This window comes from Rutilus rutilus, assembly GCF_951802725.1.
Source record: "Rutilus rutilus genome assembly, chromosome: 18".
Classification (NCBI taxonomy): domain Eukaryota; kingdom Metazoa; phylum Chordata; class Actinopteri; order Cypriniformes; family Leuciscidae; genus Rutilus; species Rutilus rutilus.
This window is the reverse complement of record NC_140231.1, coordinates 23660270-23680334: the sequence shown is the minus strand read 5'-3', so window position 1 is coordinate 23680334 and position 20065 is coordinate 23660270. Positions and strand designations below refer to the sequence as shown.

The 20065-nt window shown below is 37.3% G+C and overlaps 2 protein-coding genes across 3 annotated transcripts; both read right to left on the bottom strand.

Moving 5' to 3' along the window:
• Nucleotides 1-693: 693 nt before the first annotated feature.
• On the bottom strand, nucleotides 694-5477 carry LOC311277823 (uncharacterized protein). 2 transcript variants are annotated; one of them, XM_084388259.1, is made up of 9 exons: nucleotides 5304-5477; nucleotides 4104-4123; nucleotides 3647-3845; nucleotides 3376-3566; nucleotides 2815-2985; nucleotides 1963-2121; nucleotides 1642-1776; nucleotides 1425-1517; nucleotides 694-1341 (listed from the first exon to the last, which is right to left on the bottom strand). In XM_084388259.1, the coding sequence occupies exons 2-9, from the start codon at nucleotides 4107-4109 to the stop codon at nucleotides 907-909; spliced, it is 1389 nt and encodes a 462-aa protein (XP_084244385.1). In that variant the 5' UTR covers nucleotides 4110-4123; nucleotides 5304-5477; the 3' UTR covers nucleotides 694-906. The 2 variants fall into 2 exon arrangements, with proteins under 2 accessions (XP_084244385.1, XP_084244384.1); XM_084388258.1 differs by lacking the exon at nucleotides 4104-4123 and having other exon boundaries at nucleotides 5304-5467.
• An 840-nt stretch (nucleotides 5478-6317) lies between these two features.
• On the bottom strand, nucleotides 6318-10904 carry LOC311277661 (lysosomal membrane ascorbate-dependent ferrireductase CYB561A3; the record flags this gene model as incomplete). Its single annotated transcript, XM_084388030.1, has 6 exons — nucleotides 10854-10904; nucleotides 9347-9524; nucleotides 7593-7795; nucleotides 7297-7451; nucleotides 6910-7075; nucleotides 6318-6341 (listed from the first exon to the last, which is right to left on the bottom strand). Exons 1-6 carry the CDS (start codon nucleotides 10884-10886, stop codon nucleotides 6318-6320), a joined length of 759 nt encoding a protein of 252 aa, XP_084244156.1. The 5' UTR covers nucleotides 10887-10904.
• Between the last annotated feature and the right edge of the window lie 9161 nt (nucleotides 10905-20065).

Here is a 20065-nt window from a genome sequence, read left to right as displayed (position 1 = left end):
ATATTTCAAAGCCATTAAATTGAAAATCCACCGTAAAAAGAGGAAGAGAGACATTTTTTAAAATAATTATTTAGAGATGTATAAATGCATCTGCTGCCCATGTGTTACACTGATGTTGGTCATTCGCTGAATGTTAAAAAGTAAAAGTTGAGTAAATCCCTGAATCCTCCATGAGCAGCATTCAAATCCCACTATGTTTATCTCAGTGGATAAATTCATATACTAAATATTATAACATAATGAAACCTGACATATACCACATCCATCTACGTACAAATTATAAAATGTGTTTTACGTTTAATCACAAAGGGCTGGTCTGGTCCATCTGGATCAGCGTTGTGAAAAGTAACAGTTCCCAACGCATGGTAAAAGTAATGGGTTAAACGGTAAAAGGTTGAACAATTTAACTCGATAAAAGACACTTATTTTAGTGGCATCGGATTGAAAATGTATATGAAAAGCCAGAGTAGGATAATAATGTACTGTAATGCCGACAAGACCATCAAGATTTAGCAACCAAACATAAAACGTTTTTCCACAGCTAATCACAAAATGTTTATGAATTCAAGATCAGTAACATGTTTCTATTTATGCTCAAAGAACAACATAAGCTAACTGAAATTCAATGCAGACATTTTTTGAGTGACAAGACAAGAGCATATGAGTCCATCAAAAAAAAAAAAAAAGCAGTGCCAATGCTAAAGCAGCATTTAATATAAATAAGCATGGAAAGGAGATTTAAGGTAAAAAAAAATATTGCATCATGGAAATGTATATGTATATTACGTCAATTGACTGAATACAGACATCGTTTTTGACCTGGAAATGTGTGGCTAAGGTAACAGCAAATTTTAAAAGCATTAAGAAAAAGGAATGGAGACGAGTGTTTCTAATGTCAAGTCATTCTCAGCTGACTCTTTGTACTTTGCTTTCAACTGTGTCTGAGTCATCCGCTGAGCTGCGCTTCTTAGACGACACAAGGGACAATGACACTTCCTGTTTATCCTCTAAAACCTTAGATGTAGTCAAGCCAGTGTTTGGCAAATCTAAGTCCAAGCCGGGGCTCTCCAAACAGGGGATTGTATCGGTTGGCACTAGTTCGAGCTCTGTGGGTCTTAGTGCCTCATGCTGCTCAGTTTGTAATTGTACATCCATATCCTCCAGTCCTGTTAAAGTGCCACTGATAACTTCAGTTTGTGGCTCTTCTAGATCCACATTGAGCTGCAGTGCACCCTTGTGTCCATTGATTGGCATGTTATCTGCTCCTGACAGGATCTCTCTCCTGAGTGAGGCCAACTGGGCCTGCAGGAGCTCCTTGTGCTGCGCTTCAAGGTTTTCCATCTAACAATAAAAAAGTAAGACAGTTTTCCCCAGGAGAAATATCAATTTGAAGTAGCCCAAGCCAATACATTCTGAACACTTACAAGCTTGGCCACCTTCTGCTGGCTGTGATCTGGACATTGATATGCTTGCAGTTCCTCAAACATCCTAACATTAGATTGAACCAGACTTGCAACCTAAAAGGAAAATAGAAGAAATGCAAAAGAGAAAAAAATAAACATAGAATATAACTTTAATGAAAGTTAAAAATGACATTTTACACACAAAAAAAGGCTAAATATAAACTAATTGCAGGTATACCTGTTCTTTGAGCTGTTTAATCTCAGCTTGTAGTGTCTTCTCCATATTCTCTTTCTCCTGACGGAGTGTGTACATCTGCTGGTGGAGCTCCAGGAGTCGTTTCTGTACCAGGGTCTGTTCCAAACCGTCTGCGTCCTGAAATTACAGTGACAAAGCTTTTAGATCACTCCCCAAATTTTAAAAAAAGCTCCAAAAACATCTAGCTGCATCAATAATGATAGATAAATGGACAAATCTAATTAGAATTTTTTTTTCCACAGAGCATTCATCATTAAATACCATAAAACAGTAATATGTTCTGTGATTCATGTTATCAATGACCTGTTCAGTAATGATACCAGTAGCCATGTCATAGATCACACTGTTTCCCTGTCCATCAGGGTCCATAAGAACAAGAGTCTGTGTCCCATCAGATGAATTCTGGGAAGACCCCACCTCCTCCTCAGCACCCAGTGGGATCCCATTCCTCTCACCGTCTTCCTTCAAACACAAAGGAAAGGTCGACAACAATATTTCAAATCAAACACTAAGCGGTTTAGTAGTAGATCACACTTATTAAGAGGGTCCTACTATGCTTTTAAACTTCATTTTGTATAATGTTGCTGTTTGAGCTTGAAAAAGGTCTGCAAAGGAAAAAGGAAAAGAAGAAAAAAGCACAAACGCACTCCAAATGGAGTTTTTCTCTATATCAATAATCACTAGTGTTTCTCAACTCCTGGAAATGCGTTAAGTGTAGTCTTGAGTTTTCTTCCGAGAATGTACACGTCAAAATTTTAATGTATTTAAATAATTCCCGCCCAAGGCGGCGAATTAAAAGGGGCGAGGCCTGGTTGAGTTGTGTTAGTAGTCTGCTGAAATTCACGGTTATGCTAAAGGTCGTGACACTTCCCAAACACGCTTGAAGAGGTTGACCAATCACAGCACACCAATCAGAGCATATTGTGCTTTTCGGAAGGAGGGGCTTCATTGAGACAAGACTTAAACATATCGTTACTGATGGACTGGGAAGAGAGGTGCTGCAATGATGTAAAATATGTGAAGAAAAGTGTTTTTTTTTACTTTCAAGCATGAAAACCTGTTCTAGTAGACCCCAAAACCAAAATGAAGACTTTGAAAAAGAGCATAATAGCTTCCCTTTAATGAAATGCCCAAAATAAAACTTGGACAGTCTACCTTTGGCTCCACAGTCAATAGGGTTTCAGTTCCAGTGGTCAGGATGGGCTGAGTTAATATGGATCCAATGCTTGTGCCATCTCCACCTGGTCCAAGACTCACTGCCAGGCCTTCATATGCTTTACCATGAGCCTCTGAGCTCTCCCCATAATACTGTCGGCAGTTCACATTCTGGGAGAGGAATCATGCAAACATTATTGGGTTCAAAAAGGCTGTTCACACTAAGGATGATAACTATAACATTTAAAAATATATATTCTAATTTGATGAAAAAATAGGCAAGTCAACACCACAACTATTACGTTAATGACAGAGAGGAATGATATCGTTGGAACGTTTTTTTTTTCAGCTGATGAATGATAAAAGCATCAAGTCAATCAGAATCCACATGACTTTAAAGAGCTTGAGCATTCAAAGTGGCAGACAATATAACTATAGTGTGCAGTGCACTTATTATAAACAGAACATTACCATACATTGGTGTGGTCGCTAATACAGTTATCTTTGTAGTTATCGTTCTTGGTGTGAATGGACCTTTAGCCCGATGTTATCCACCTTTACCTGAGTGACTTGGATCTGGAATGTGGTGTGGGGATTTCTGAAGTGTGTTTTGTAGTGTTTGATGGCCTCGTCCCGCCTGTTGAAACCATTTCTACAGCGGTAACAGTGCCAATGAGCACCTTTAAACCTCTTTTCTCCTTTAATAGTTCCCACAATCTCGCAATGGATACAGCAGCGCAGCACCTTCAAGCCTGTCCATAAAAAATAAGTGTAAGAGAGAGACTGATTTCAAAGAGCATCAGTCATGAAAGCTACATTTTATGTTCCTCACCTGCAAAGTCAATGCCTTTGTCCACATGTTTGATGCGGAAGTGAGCTCGCAGGATGATGGGATCTTGGTAAGCCTCGGCCACAGAACAGAGGGGGCAGTGCATGTGCACTCCTTTCTCCTGCCCTAAACACTTCTCATCCTGACACAGCACAGGTGTGTATGCGTGTTCTGTTCCTCTGACACGAACCGAGGGATGGGCCTAGAAAAACAATTGCAGACAGCCTTGTGAATGCAACTCTAAAAGAGACAATGTATTGAATAAGTAGCCCTATTACTGTGCTGACAGCTGTTTAGGGCTGGCATACTTAAAAAAACATACTTTATTGTTCTGATCTGAATACATAAAGAAGTCATTTTTATTTAGTTCTAACTGGGAGAAATCTGTAAATGGAGGTCGCTGTACAATAAAGGGTTATTTATTTCACCCCAAAATAAAATTCTGTCATCATTTACTCACCCTCATGTGGATCCAAACTCCTAAGACACAAATTAAGATATTTTTAATGAAATCTGAAAGATTTCTGTCCCTCTATTGACAGTCCACGCAACTACCATTTTGACACTTCAAAAAGTTTATAAAGACACGGTCGCTTTATATGCTGAACAGATTTAATTTAGGCTTTTATTCACATATAAACATTGATAAGCAAACATATACAGAAGCTCAACCGAACCTGCTTGAAGCGAGAGAACAAACCTCATTAGTTCCGAACATGCTTGAGCTTCTGTTTATCATAACATGTGAGTTGATGAATGTTTATGTTAATACAAGCCTGATCAAATTAATAAAACTATGCTTCAGATTATTAAAATGATGCATCAGATTAATAAAATGACATGCACAAAATGGTCCAGCCCATCAGGGCGCTATAGTGTTTAAATTCTTACTTTACATTATATTATTATCATCATTACTATATTATCATACAGACTGTATGTAATGCTTCTCAATTTCACTTTGGCACTGTCTAAAATTATTTTATATCCAACCTAGAAGGCATTTTGCTCTGATGTGAACAGTTACAGATTTACAGTAGGAGCACCAAATCTGACAAGACATCCTTAGAGCTTCCTAAAATCTGTTACCTCCTGTTCTGCACACATAAAAACTTCCACAAACAGATTATTTCGTTTAAACTGAATCAACATGCACAATTTATCTACTCGTCTTCATTTAAGTGAAGTGCAGATATGTCACGTGTTGTTTTCCTATGCATTTCTTTAAGACCCCCTTGTGGTAATCGTAAGCGTTGCCGCCGAAAACCAATGAAACTTGGCCCGGCTGCAAGTTTGTCAACAATATGAGAAATTATTACAACCACGATCTAGGTACTCCAAAAAAAATCTTGTTTGCAAAATGCTATTATTCATGTCAATGTTGTAGATGTAATACATATGCTTAAATGGGCCTAATGCACCACTAACCGTTTAACGTTACATTTATATATTTTTCATAAGGCCTGCAACTAGTTTAATAAAATAATGGGTAGTTATAAAACGATACCAGGTTGATAATGCAAATCTTGACTACTGTACTGAATCACAATTGTCCAGAAAGTTAAAAGCTGCACGCAGATTTTGCACACTTAATCAAGCTAACAACTTTAGCAAGCTAACACAAAAAAACACAGCGTTTTACGTTTAAACTTTCACTCACCACAAAAGTGGACATGCCTTTGATATAGAATAAAAATCCGCTTCAAATCCAGCAGTCCGCCCGGCGTTTGTCGTAGTCTTTAGCCTATGAAACATCCCATTTCAGAGCGCTTGTGTGTGGTTCGTCATCTGCGTGTACACACATTCACCTGCGAGTTTCCAGGCAGATGACACCGATGAACGAAATGATGAGATGTCATTATTAGAACTCAACGTAAATTATTTTCATTGGCCACCATCAGCTTGGGTGAAATTTTAAACCAATCAGCACCGTAATCGATGAGTAAGGGATGTCGGTGACACAACAACGAAGGCTGCACGTACACTGGTATAAGAGGAAATATTAAATATCTAGAAATATTTAATGCAGTCAGAAACGTTAATTATCTTATCTAATTTATTGCACTCCTGTACTTATTATGAAATTCACAATTCATAAATTTTATTTCAACGAATTATTAGAATATAGCTACGCAGGTTTTTAGCAATTTAGCTGATACAAAATGTTTTCCTAAAGTGGCAATATCACATTTTATATATGCTAAAAATAATATTTAATTTCACAAATGGTCTTCTACAAAGCTATGGTAGCAACCCACACCATTTAGTTTTACAAGGGGATGTAGCTCAGTGGTAGAGCGCATGCTTTGCATGTATGAGGCCCCGGGTTCAATCCCCGGCATCTCCACTTTTCCTTAGGACTACAGTACAGTTCAACAACTTTACAATAAAAAATGTATTAAACAAATAAAATGAAGAGTGTAACGTAAAAGACTTAATATATAGTAGTCTACATGTAAGCTGGTAAATTTATTGAGTTTTTTCTTGCAATATTTTTGATAACCACAAGAGGTCTGTCTCTAAGGTTCCATGTCAGTCATTTGGCATTCAGATGTTTTGGATGAGTAGATGAACAAGACATAAAAACAATCAGCTGCCACAGAGTAATCAAAACATGATTTGTATATTTGTGACCCAAAGTGTGTTTCTTCTTTTATCTTGTTTACTCCAATCGTCATCTGGCATCTGTCAGCAAAGGCTACAAATGAAATTAAAAAGAAAAAAGAAAATCAGCCACCGCCTCTCTGTTCAGCACTTAAGATTTTAATGTCACAAATGTAAAAAAAAAAAAAAAAAAACTTCGGTCTATAGGCTATAGATAATTTTGATAATGTTTTCTATTTGAAACTATTTTAAAACATAATCTGCTGTGATGGCAAAGCTGAATTTTCAGCATCATTACTCCAGTCTTCAGTGTCACATGATCCTTCAGAAATCATTCCAATATGCTGATTTGGTGCTCAAGAAACATTTATTTTATTATCAATGCTGAAAACAGTTGTGTTGATTATTATTTTGTGGAAACCATGATACCTTTTTCATGATTCTTTGATAAAAGAAAAATGAAAAGCATTTATTTGAAATATAAATCTTTTGTAACATTATAAATGTCTTTGCTGTCACTTTTGAACAGTTCAGTGGATTCTTGCTGAATAAAAGTGCAAATTTGTTTAAAAAAAAAAAAATCCTACCAAAATTTTTTAAACGGTAGTGTCTATTCTTATAATTAATTTTTGGCATCTTAAAGTGAATGTCATCATACTCACCCTGTCAGTTTCATTCTCAAACTCTGGATTCTTCCATTTCGGATTGGACAGTATTTTCAGCACTACCAATCCAAAAATAACAACTAAAACACCTAATGAGTTTGCAAACAGAGCTTCAGCAGGCAGCGCCGTATATGGTTCTGTATTGCTCCCATTTCTCCCGTTTCTGCAGAGACATAATTGGTTGGGAATATTGAAACAGATCCAAACAACTCAGCCGTCAACAAAACACACAAATGAATGAAAGTGAAAATCATTAGATGGGTGGGTTCACCATAATAAGCTTCTTACACTAGTTCAAAGGGAAAGGTTATTATTTATCTGAATAAGATAAATTGCAGCCATTTCTTGTAGCTACATGGGTGTGATTGTAGGATTGTCACTCACAGCGTCAGTAGTAGTTTCTCATTGATCCCAGACAGGCTGGTGATGAGACTCAGGATGAAGATGGCCATGCCCATCCAGATGTGGAGAGGTTTCAGGCTGGCTCTAATAGCCAAAGGGGTCCAGGGCAACAAGAAAGCGCAAAGACCCACAAACCACTATTCAATCAGAGGACAAAGGCAGAGGAGGAGATGTCAAGCATCATTCCATTGAAATTTGATGGAGCAGAAACTTTACCATGCATGAAGTAGTGAAAATAATGCTGTAAGTCATTCATCAGGCTATCCCATGTGGTATACCTGCAAAGTGAATAGAGCCACTGTGGAGATCCCTGTCCAGCTGTGTAATGAATACAGATGAGGGATGTTGTTGGCACTGTGAAAATCAAAGGCAGCACACAAGCCTACCACAGCCAACACCACTGCCATGAACAACAGCCCTGCATGGGCCAACTTACACCACCACCTGCTCCAGGTGAGAGGAACACGGTACAGGACTATGGCTATAAGAGAGAGACAGACAGACACGGAGAAAAGAGAAAACTGTATCTGAATATCATTCACAGTAAGTGTTTTGGACATGGTATGAACATGGTGGTACCATGTGCTTTTATGGTCCCATTGTAATATCCTTCGAAGTCATTTCTTTGGAAGATACCATGTACATTACTGCTCAAAAATATTAAAATTTTTTCCATAAAGGATACATAAAATTGATCAAATGCGACAGTATAACATTTTTATAATGTTACAAAAAAAATCTATTTCATATTACCGCTGTTCAAGTTTGAATTCATCAAAGAATCTTGAAAAAAATATTCCACAAAAATATTGAGCAGCATAATATTGAATAATCAATAAGAAATGTTTCTTATATTTTCAAATATTTTTTGCGCACCAAATGTTTTTTGGAGGATCATGTGACACTGAAGACTGGAGTTATGATACTGAAAGTTCAGCTTTGCCATCAGTCTTTTTAAATTATTTAGCCTACATAAAAAAAAAATATATATATATATATATAAAAGTTATTTTAAACTGTAATACTTTACATGCATATCCTACATTTAGAAGATTTTTAAACAAAATAAACCACTTTTATGATTTATTTACACAACAAAATCTGTTGCTCCATCAATGTTCAATATTAACACAGTCTATATATTTTCTGCAATCATACACCATAGGTGTAGTGAAAATTTTTCGTAAGATGTGCCTTTTGCCCCAATACCCTACTGTGTTGAATATATTATTAATCAACGTTTAAACTTTTGACAAACTTTTGAACGGTAGTCTAAATTATACTAAGAATTATGAAAGTGGTAATCAGTCTCATGGCATATTAAAGTAACAGTATTACCATCTAAAACTAGTACCTCCACAGTTTTTACTTTTATAATAGTTGACCTTTCTCCCATGTGAGTTTCAAAACAAAATGTCACAGCTAAAACTAAGAATAAAATGGTTATTGAATATCCTCCCTCATCTTCACATCTATGTTCACAAACAAACAGCTTTGCTCACTCACTATTCGTATAGCAAATTAACTACATCATACAGCTTGAAAGACTGTCCATTAGAGACGAGCACAGCTGTTTGTGTTTAATTAAATCCTTGTTATATCATTACACATTTACCTAACATTTTGTCGTTAAATGTGGTGGAAAATATTACTCACACACTTAGGGCACTTGTTCAGCACTGATTTTGTCATACGCGTGTGACAGACCACATTTCGTGTTCCACATAAAGAAAGTCATACAGGTTTGGAATGACATAGCTTAAGTTATCAATTTAAATATGACAGAATGATCCCTTTTCTGTGAACTATCTCTTTAAGCCAAATCTCGATTTGCTCTCCATTTAATCTCACTGCCATCTCGGAGAAACAATTGCGTTATTAAACAGAAATCATAAGTGATGTTTTCTTATGAGACTGTCTGTGGCGCAAGACCATTAACCAGAAAAGAAAAGAGAAGAGAAGAGGTCTGCCAGTTAAAACAAGAGAGCAATAGAAAAAGTGTTAACATGTGAGACAGAAAGGGAGTTCTTACCATTTCCATATAACACCACAAGACTCGTCACCATGAGGACCGGGTGCCAGTTAAACTGCAGAAATGAACCATCCCAAGCAAACCCTCCTCTCCAGGTTCCACTCCACAGAAACACGATTATCACACACACAAACCCGAGACACACGCTCAGCAGATAGAAAGGCACAGGCAAACGCATCTGTGTGTAAAGAAACATTGGACTGATTGGATAAAACAGTAATTTCAAAGCAAAACAAACATTTAATTTTTTATTTAAGGTTATCATCTTCAATAGAGACATCTTCAATATCATCTTTATTATTGCTCAGCAAAAAACAGAAATGTCTGTAACACTATTTTACAGTGTTTTTGTTACATGTTACTATATAAATTACTATAAATTGTGCTTATGGAACTAACCTTAAACCTAACCCTAAACCTAATTATAACCCTGACCATCAGAGGTGGACAAAGTACACAACTTCCTTACTTGAGTGAAAGTATAGATACTACTGGTCAAATATTACTCCGTTACAACTAAAAGTTGTAAAGACCGATTTTTACTTTAGTAAAAGTACTTGTTTTTAAAAGTACTTCAGTATCAAAAGTAAAAAGTAAGTGTCAATGCATTGTTTTATTATTGTTGCATTGTTGTATGTAATATTTACAGTACCTTATGCCTCTGAATCTATGCCTGCCTACCTACCCTCATATCAATATCAAATTTATTTCTAGAACACAGTTCCATACTGGGATTGAATAAGTGTACTCAATAACGTCCACAATGGTTTCGGACACCCAAATGGCTGTTCCCTCAAATAGTGCCCTATTTAAAGTTGTTTGGCTTTAAGTATGAATATGTTAGCCTTACTGTTATCTATAAGCTAGTGTGCTCCAAAACAATGACAAAATTCGCATTTAGAAGACCAAACCCAACGTTGAAAATGAAAATCAGGTTGATGTCAGAATCCAACATTAGATTGACGTTAATCTCCAACGTTGGACAGACGTTGTATTGTGGTTGAAAATTAAAATCAGGTTGACGTCAGAACCCGACTGATGTTGGTTTCTGATGTCAACCCGACTTTCATTTCCAGCCAAAATCCATGTCAAACTGACTTCGGGTTATGATTTCATCCTTGACAGAAATGAAGTGGACTAAAAACTACAATATTTGTCTTTCATAGTGAAGTTAAAGTAAAAAGTTTCCAGAAAAAATAATACTTAAGTAAAGTACAGATACTCAAAAAGTGTACTTATGTACAGTACTCAAGTAAATGTACTTTGTTACTGATAACCATATACTGTAGTAAGTACATGTAGTTAATTATTGTTACTCAGTATTTATATAATAAATAATTACACTGTAACACAGAAATAAAGTGTAACTGAAATGTCTGATAAAGCTGTTAAGTGACATAAAAGTTTATAAGCTTATACTTTAATTCTGTAACTACAAAAGATCTAGCATAGAATGTCTTGAAATGTTAGCTTATAGTCACATAAATGAAATATCCTATAGTCTTACCTTGCTTTTATGTTCCAGACATTCAATGGACATATTTTCTCTGCGACTTTCTTTTATGTGTCCAACCCCAGAATTTTGAGAGATGTTTTGCAAGTCATGGTCGTGCTGTTAACTCATTCTCCTTGAAAGCTAAAAAAAAAGTCTGAACAGCTCTGCTTGTCTCATGTCTATATAACTATAGTGGAGACTCAATGGGTGCCAAGCCTTTGTGATGTATTATTTGAGGGAATTTATATATATAGAGAGAGAGATGAATTAGACTCTTACAAAGGTGAAATATATTTTGTCCAAAAACTTAAAGGGATACTCCACTTTTTTCGGAAATAAGCTCATTTTACAACTCCCCCAGAGTTAAACAGATGAGTTTTACCGTTTTAGAATCCATTCAGCCGAACTCCGGGTCTGACGGTACCACTTTTAGCATAGCTTAGCACAGATCATTGATTCTGATGAGTCCAGTAGCATTTCTTTCAAAATGACCAAAGAGTTTCAATATTTTTCCTATTTAAAACTTGACTCTTCTGTAGTTAAACCGAGTACTAAGATCGACAGAAAATGAAAAGTTGCGATTTTCTAAGCCTATATGGCTAGGAACTACTCTCATTCCAGCGTAATAATCAAGGAACTGTGTGGCTGTACCATGGGTGCAGCAGGCGTAATGATATGACGCAGCGCCTGAAAATAGTCCCCAGCTCGGTAACTTCTTCCAACGTGACCGGGACTAAGTTTGTCTAACCTATTAGACCTATTTTCAGGCGCTGCGTCATATCATTACGCCTGCTGCACTCATGGTACAGCCGCACAGTTCCTTGATTATTACGCTGGAATGAGAGTAGTTCCTAGTCATATAGGCTTAGAAAATCGCAACTTTTCATTTTCCGTCGATCTTAGTACACGGTTTAACTACAGAAGAGTCAATGTTTAAATAGGAAAAATATTGAAACTCTTTGGTCATTTTGAAAGAAATGCTACTGGACTCATCAGAATCAATGATCTGTGCTAAGCTATGCTAAAAGTGGTACCGTCAGACCCGGAGTTCGGCTGAATGGATTCTAAAACGGTAAAACTCAACTGTTTAACTCTGGGGGAGATGTAAAATGAGCATATTTCCGAAAAAAGTGGAGTATCCCTTTAAAATGTTCTTTTACAAATGGATTTCTGTGGCTTGAGTACTGAATAAATCACCTTGCTGTTCTTTAGGCCATTGCTTCAGGCACTAAACCATACAAGCATCTGTCACCAAATACCCACAACTATGCTAGTAAATGGCAAATGCCACTATACCACTGAAGTTCTACACAGAGCACACTGCAAATTTCCTTTTTTGCTGTGTCATTTAACCGTGAAAGCACCACAAAGGCGTTTGTGTCACTGTGATGAAGCGTGTCTTCAGAATTTTTGTCTCGCTAGATGTTCTTTCACACAAGCCATCGTGAGAGCAGATAAAATGCAAATATAATATGATATGTCTTTTAGGAGTTGATTATCTCACTCAACCCTTTATCTAAATGGCACGTATTATCTATGTTGGACAAGGGACATGAACTAAATGACTGGCATTGTCCAGGAACTGACCTAACGAATTCAGAAGGAGATGAGTGCATTATAATAAAAGTACAATGTCTTAGGTGGCCTTCATGCCAGTCACTTATTGTACTCACATTATCAGGAAACCAACCCATGTAAGGGAATGACAGTGTGCTTGCTTCATTCAAATACCACAGGCCGTTTACTCACTTATCAAATTAAATAAATTGCCATCTTCTCAGACCAAAAAACTGAGTCTGTCAAAAGTCACATGGTGTGCTTTCATGGTCATGAAATATGCTTTCAAAACACAAGATGTACAAAGATCTACATTGTTCAGATATATTTATTTACTCATTCTGAAAAGGAACCATTTCGGATGCATTTATCAAAGATATATCAAATTAAATGGCAGAATACAACAAAGGAGGATTTATATGTCATTTACTGGAGGCATTGATTAACAGACATAGTATGTCTAACTGATCATATATCATATATTAAAATGGACGTTCCGGAAGGTAAAGGCACACAGAGACAGACATGCTTAATACAGACTTCCTTATTGTCCTCATCCTCAATAAACAGTGAAATATACTGGTTCTCTTCCCAAGGAAGCTCACCGTTTTCAGAAACTAGGATACGGTAGTTTGGGATGTCGGGCCGAAAGCAGAACTTCTTCATCGGGGTATGCGGCAGCACGGTGTCCATCAAAACTTGGCCGGAGTATTTTGTAATGAAGGCTTCAACATCCAGCTGCTCTTTGCTTATAAAGACTCGCACATTCCTGCTGCTTCTGTTTAACACGTTTGTTTTAGCGATTTCGTTGCCCATCGTCTTCAGTGGCAATGTCTTCAATGTCTTCAATTATGCCTGATGATAGTAGAATACAAATATGTAATGCAAACATAAAATATAACAGCATCAGCAGTACAAAGTCAACCAGGGTTTCAGAACTGAACTGAGAATGCCTTTTAAATTCCAATTCAATTCCTAAATATGAGGTGGCAAACAGTATGCAGGATTGTGATTCAAATTTGAATGTAAGGAATTAGAAATAACTGAAATTCAAAGAAATTTTTAACTACAAAAGCAAAGTTTGTCAAGACAACTTTGAATGTCAATTTAACAAAGTCTTTTATGATTTTTTTTTGAAGGTTTAGGCAGTCAGAAAGATAAATATACAGGATGGATGGATGGAACTTATTAAAATTCCAACTCATTCTTAAATTATTAATTTTGCACAAATCTAGCATCGCAGAATTTGCTGTAAACAATATTTGACTGAGTTATTAAAATCCGAAACAATAAAACTTTTTCATTTTAGTTTTTGTGACCCCTCATTAGTGAAATAATGTCTCCATAATCATGAAAATAAGAATAAAAGAATAAGTGTTTTAGATGATCATTTGGAAGTTGAGCTTCTAAAACCATGATATAATAGCAATTATATAAGACCTAAAAGTCCCTGCTGACTTAGCTGTGGCTTTGGACTTTACTTTATGTAACCATCACGGTAAGGATCGAAAACTAGTATGTCATAGGAAGGACCCCATATGTGACCACTGCTAATGATGGTCTGACCTCCATCTGTGAGATGGATTGGCTTCTATTCTTTGACATTTTTCTAGCCATAACTGAAGTGTATGCTTTGATTATTCCCATCGGTTTCTCATTGTTATTTGTCCTCACACTACCACCTTTCCTCTCTGTTATAAGTGATCTTTGACTTTGATCGCGAAGGAAAGGGTACCTCAAATGAAAGTGCGTTCTTTCTTTTGTGCTGTCGTCACAAACCGAAAGACAACAATATTTCTCAGATCGAATACGGTGTTCAAAGGGTCATTACAAAAAGCTGTGGTCCTGAATCAAATTTTAATCAAACAGAATTTTTGTTTTGTTCAGGGTCACTAACAATTAAATTTTTTAGATTTTTACAATTTTAAATTAGCACAAGTGTGAAGAAAACTAAAAGAATAGACATGTATTTGGTCTATAAATGTGTGCTCCAAATCAGAATAACATCATTCCTACCTCCGTGGGTGCAAAGTTTCAGGAGCGCTTTCTTTCCTGGGTTCAGGTTAGAGCCTGAAGTGTGTCAGAGCCCTGGGAGACTTTGAACACAGATCATCTGCACGCTTTCATAATGACATGCAAATGTCAATGCACACTTCATTCTGTCACATGCTCAGAAAGACCTTTCATTTTGAAAGAAAAAAAAGACAACAGTCCCATCTGACTCCATTAGGCTTCCATTGAAAGTGTATTACAGCACATTTTAGACCTTTATCCTAACTGACATAAAATTCATTAAAGGTATACATTGTATAATTAAATAGAGTAAAGTTTATGCGTATTTAACATGCTGTCTGAGGGGAGGGCTCTGAGCTCGGAATTTGGCCCGAACCCAGAGTACTCCCCCCATCCCAGGTTGGGATAGGAATAGTTAGAAGTGAGGAGATGGGGTGGTGGAGGGATGCTGGAAAACTGTCATGGAACAGAAGTGAGTCTGCTGTACATACACCTCTTATCTCGTTAATTGAGTTGATTAACTGAATGTGCTCCTCCCATGTTAATTAGGTTAATTATTCAAACGTGCTCCCTCCCAGGAGCTCCTTGACAGGAGTAACTCACGGGCGGACGGGCCCTATTGGTTGATGAACGATGAGCAGTGTAATTTGGAATGCCTGATCTGGAGGGCTTATGCCGCGTCCTGACAGGAGCAGCTTGCGGCGTAGGATGGGAGTTCAATACTCGCGGCATCGGACAGGTAAGCCTCGTCGGCAGTCGGATGGAGAAAGACATAGTTCCTCGACCCGGGAGACCTCTCACAGAATCTGATGGGAGTTCAATACTCATGACACCAGATGGGCAAGCCTCGCCGGTAGTTGGCTGGGGACTGTTGCACATGTGCGAGCTCCTGCGAGAAAGGAGGAGATAGCACTGCTGCGGCAGCGAAAGCAAGGTTACACGGAGCAATAGAGCTCCTGCGGGAGCGGAGTATAACACTACTGCGGCAGGGAAAAGCCAGCTGGACGGAGAAATGGAGCTCCTGCGGGACCATAAGATATAACAATGCTATAGCAGTGAAAGCAAGTTAGATGGAAACAGAGCTCCGACGGGTTAGGAGGCAACCTAGCTCTATTCCTTCGCGGGAAGAGGACGGTATTGCCTGAGACGCGACCTTAGTGCTCGACGGACCTTATTGTCCATTTGTCTATGACAGGAATGATTGAATGGGCCAGATTAAAGAAAGACACAGAAGGAGACCGCAGATGTTTCGCCCGTGGTGGCGAGGGTAGGCCTCGGTGTCTCGGCGTGTGGGGACCTGTTTGTTTGGGCTGACGCCCACGAGATAATGCAGAGGAATCGCTTCTTGGGCCGAAGGATTGCGACAAAGATTCCTCAAGGACAAAAGATTTTTCTTGTTGGGGACTTAGGGCAGTGCCAAATGCTGGAAAACTGTACACCTCTTTATACACCTCTTATCTCGTTAATTGAGTTGAGGTATAGTACAGTACCTGCTATCTGCAGGTCTTTTTGAAGCTCTCCACAAGTGATCCTTGGCTCTTGGACAACTCTTCTGATTATTATTATATCAGAAATCTTGCGAGGAGCACTGGTCGAGGCAAATTTATGGTGAAATGATTGTCTTTCCACTTCCGTATTATGGCCCCAAAAGTGCTCACTGGACCATTCAGAAGCTTAGAATGGCGCCTATAACCAATGCCATCATTATGTTTTGCAACAATTAGGTTGCGAAGGTCTTGAGACAGCTCTTTGCTTTTACCCATCATGAGATGTGTCTTGTGTGACACCTTGACAATGAGACCTTTTTGTAGGCCATCATTTGGGACTGAACCAGCTGTTATTAATTTCCACTGACAGGGGGCTGGATTGCTTTTTAATTACTGTAAGTTTTCAGCAGTTGTCTTGGCTTTCCATGCCTTTTTGCGCCTCCCTTTCTTCATGTGTTCAATACTTTTTCCCTGTGTCATTTCACATTATTACACATAACTTAATTTCTGAACTTATTTTTGTTTGTTTCTTTGTATGCATGGCTTACTTGGGTTGTTACCAACATCTGGTGAAAATTTCATGTCAATAGCACCTTTGGAAATATATTTACTGAGAAAAATGATGACGTGTTCAATACTTATTTCCCCCGCTGTATAAATATATATATATTCAGAAATCATATATATATATATATGATTTCTTATGTGTGTACAAATGATCATTTTCTATATGATTTCTGAAGGACAATGACAATGAAGACTGGAGTAATGGCTGCTGAATGTTTGGCTTTAACCACAACAACAAAAACACTTTGCATAGTCAGGCTTCCAGTGTTAATGAGTTTTAAGAAGACTAGTATCCTATGGCAGAACACAGTGAGTCACGTGTGGCACGAGTATCAAACAAAGATAAGAGCTTGTCGCCAAAGCTCAACTGCTTCCACACAGCTGTTGAGAAAGAGACACAATGAGGCTACAAAGGCTCCTCGGCTTCACTTCAATGTGCTTGTATGTTTGGGGTGCAATTTTTCAGCCGGATCAACACAATGAAAAGTGGAACCACTGTGAAGGACACTTTTACAAGGGATGGGCCCATCTTCGACTGCTTCTTAAAAAAGCTTCTGTGGACTTCTGTTGTAGATGCCATGAAGAAAAATGTATTTCCATTGCTATTTTTCCAACCTTAAGACATGTGCCATTTGTTTGGGCATATAAATTAGGCTATATAGGGTTCTCTGATTTTTCAGAACAGGATCTCTTGAAGAATATCAAGACTTGGTATATATCACCATCGGTAAGGTCGTATTTTTATCCTCTGATAATGTCTTGAATAATAGAAAAGCTTCTTCATAAATGTTCTGCAGTTATGCATGTCAATTAACACATTTAATAAGTTTAAAATCCTAAATTCACTTTCATGGCTTTATAACTCCTTTTGTATTCCATACAAGCAAGATTTGGCTGAATGTTTCTTTTATCATTTTTTGATTTTCTTTTCTTTACAACAAAGTGTTTTCTATTAACAATTTATGAAAATATCTGCCATTTGGCAGAAAAAAGCACATAGTCAGTATTAAAAAGAATCTCATATTTAAAGTTGTCAAAGAATTATATTAAAAGAATTCAAAGCGATGAAAGTGAACAAAAAGAAACCTTTGATCCTTGCTCACTGAATATTTCATTATGAATGAATTAATAATTTAATAATTAATACAGTCTAGAATTATTTAAGTACAATCTTTGTTAAACATAAAAAAGAGCTTAAAATAAGACTTATAGTGACAGCAGAATGTCTCTATTGTTTTTTCATTCATATTTCTTATTTCCGCCATTGTTCCTTTTGCTTCTGACAGGCTGTTGATGATCTGCTCAGAGGAAAGTTGCACTCACTCCCACCCCAAGTCACCTCAAGAACCTTCCCATCAACCACACATATTTTAAGTGGTGTGTTTGATCCCAATGCAAAACACATGCAAGTGAGGAACTGGCAGAACAAAGTCTATATTCGCTGGATTGCGTACCACCACACAAACACAAAAGGGGTTAGTTTTGAAGGAGCGGTTGTCCAAAACAGTCAGGAGAAGTGTAAGTGGAAATGGATGATGGTGAAGCAACTGGTCAACATCCTTTCTGGAGTCTTTTTGGCCAAACCCATGCAAACTCTCTTCAGTCATCATAACATGGGACCTTTAAACCTGAACAGCTTAGATGAAATTCCATACAGCTTTTCTGAAGCTGAACAGATAGAGGACTACCAAGACACCGTAATGCCATGTGTGACGGCAACAACAATGCAAGTCAAAGAAGCAGACCGCGGCTTTACACAAAATACAAAAAACAGCAATCCCCTCCTTGCATCAGATATGATTACAGGCCTGTGCTCTTCGCTCATTCACCGTACTAGCAGCGGTTTAAAGAGATGCCTTGAAAGGATGATGTTAGACAAAGTAAACTACACCACCTCTTCACCGCTCTTCTCTGTCAATAGCAAACTACGTAATGCCAGGTCAGACCACAAGACCCAGAGCGCTCTTCAACTACATGAAATCATTAATCACAGAAAATATATCACACAAAAGCCACAAAACATTGTTGAACTCAGTGAGGAGAATGATCATTTTTACTATTTCAATGGCAAAATGAAACGTACAATGAACCACTTTGGACCTGCAGTATAAAATAAATAACATGTATGAAGAAGCACAGAGATTTTTTTTTCCAGAGACAATGGATAAAAATACATCATATATCAGAGGCCAAAAATGTGAAGGACAGTTATACCAAAATTAAACTTTGTGAATTCCAATGACTCTCTTGTGCTGGTCATATATGTATTTATTAACAGCAAATTATTCCTTTGAAAAGTCATAATTTATCAAAAATCATGTTCTTAATATTGTTTTGCCTTGTTTCTAAATCAGTGTTTATTGTCTTGTAAATAAATAAATAAATACACTGTATACATTTAAGCATCCTTAAAAAACAATAAATTTACTTAAATTTAAGCAACATTGTGTAAGATTTTCCTACCTTGAAATCATTCTTTTCCCAATAAAAATTTGCTTTTCTTATTTGAAGGATCAATGTAATAAAATGTGGTGAGTTATTTGTGCTTTAGTAAGGTTTATGCTTTTAAAAGATGCATCTGCCAATGGTGAAAAAAAAAAAGAAACAATAGATATTCTGGTAAAACAAAATCTTGCTCAATTTTCCCTTTTTCTTGTTTTGATTTATAGATTGATTTATGTACGCTATATGGACAAAAGTATTGGGACACCTGACCATTACACCAACATGGACTGTATGACATTTAAATACATAGACATTAATATGGAGTTGGTCTCCCCCTTTTGCAGCTATAACAGCTTCCACTCTTTTGGAAAGGCTTTCCACGAGATTTTGGAGAGGGATTTTTTGGCCATCTCTGTTCCAGTTCTTCCCAAAGGTAATCAATGGAGTTGAGGTCAGGGACATGCCAGCTTGCATTTTTTGAGTCTTTTTCAAAGCTGAGGTGTGAACAACCAGGCTAAAACAGGGAGGTTTCATGACACATTAATATATGAAAGGTCTTCACACCTGACAGCCAGCAGTGTTTCAGCTGTGTATGTCTATGAAATTACATAGATTCCTGTATATGTCTGTGTACGCCAAGTATCTTGGTATTTCTGGAAATTCACTGTTTTGTGTAACTTGGCTCAGGTATTTTCCGCATACATCCGGCAAACCTGAAATTACACGGCAGTTTATCATGGCCAGATATTACCAGATTTGACCCTTTTCATGCAGTGTGTACGGCTGAACATCATGTAACACCAGTAACACTGACTACCGAAGCAAGCCAAGTTGTAATTAACATTTCATGTTGAATTTTAAAATTTAATAAGGATTGAAGGTCATTTTCACAGCATTAGTTATGCTGAGAATGATGCTCTTTATAACATTACAATTTACAAAGTGAATTTGTTAGGATTAAATTTGTCATGTGTGTGTGTCTCAGTAATTGTGCTTGGTTTTAGTTCTTTAGTTTGCATGGCCTATAATAAATGTGCACATTAAAATAAGCTGGGACTGTAATTCCTTTAAAGGGTGAGGAAGGTGATGGTACGGGTAACATTATAGTCACCATTTGCAGCCGCAGCGAACATCTTGTGTCTTATCATATGTACG

Coding starts and splice junctions, on each gene's coding strand:
- LOC311277823 (XM_084388258.1), bottom strand. Junction 3,567..3,646: donor CAAAGGCATTGACTTTGCAG/GTGAGGAACATA, acceptor TTTTATGGACAG/GCTTGAAGGTGCTGCGCTGC. Junction 1,518..1,641: donor TTAAACAGCTCAAAGAACAG/GTATACCTGCAA, acceptor TTTTCCTTTTAG/GTTGCAAGTCTGGTTCAATC.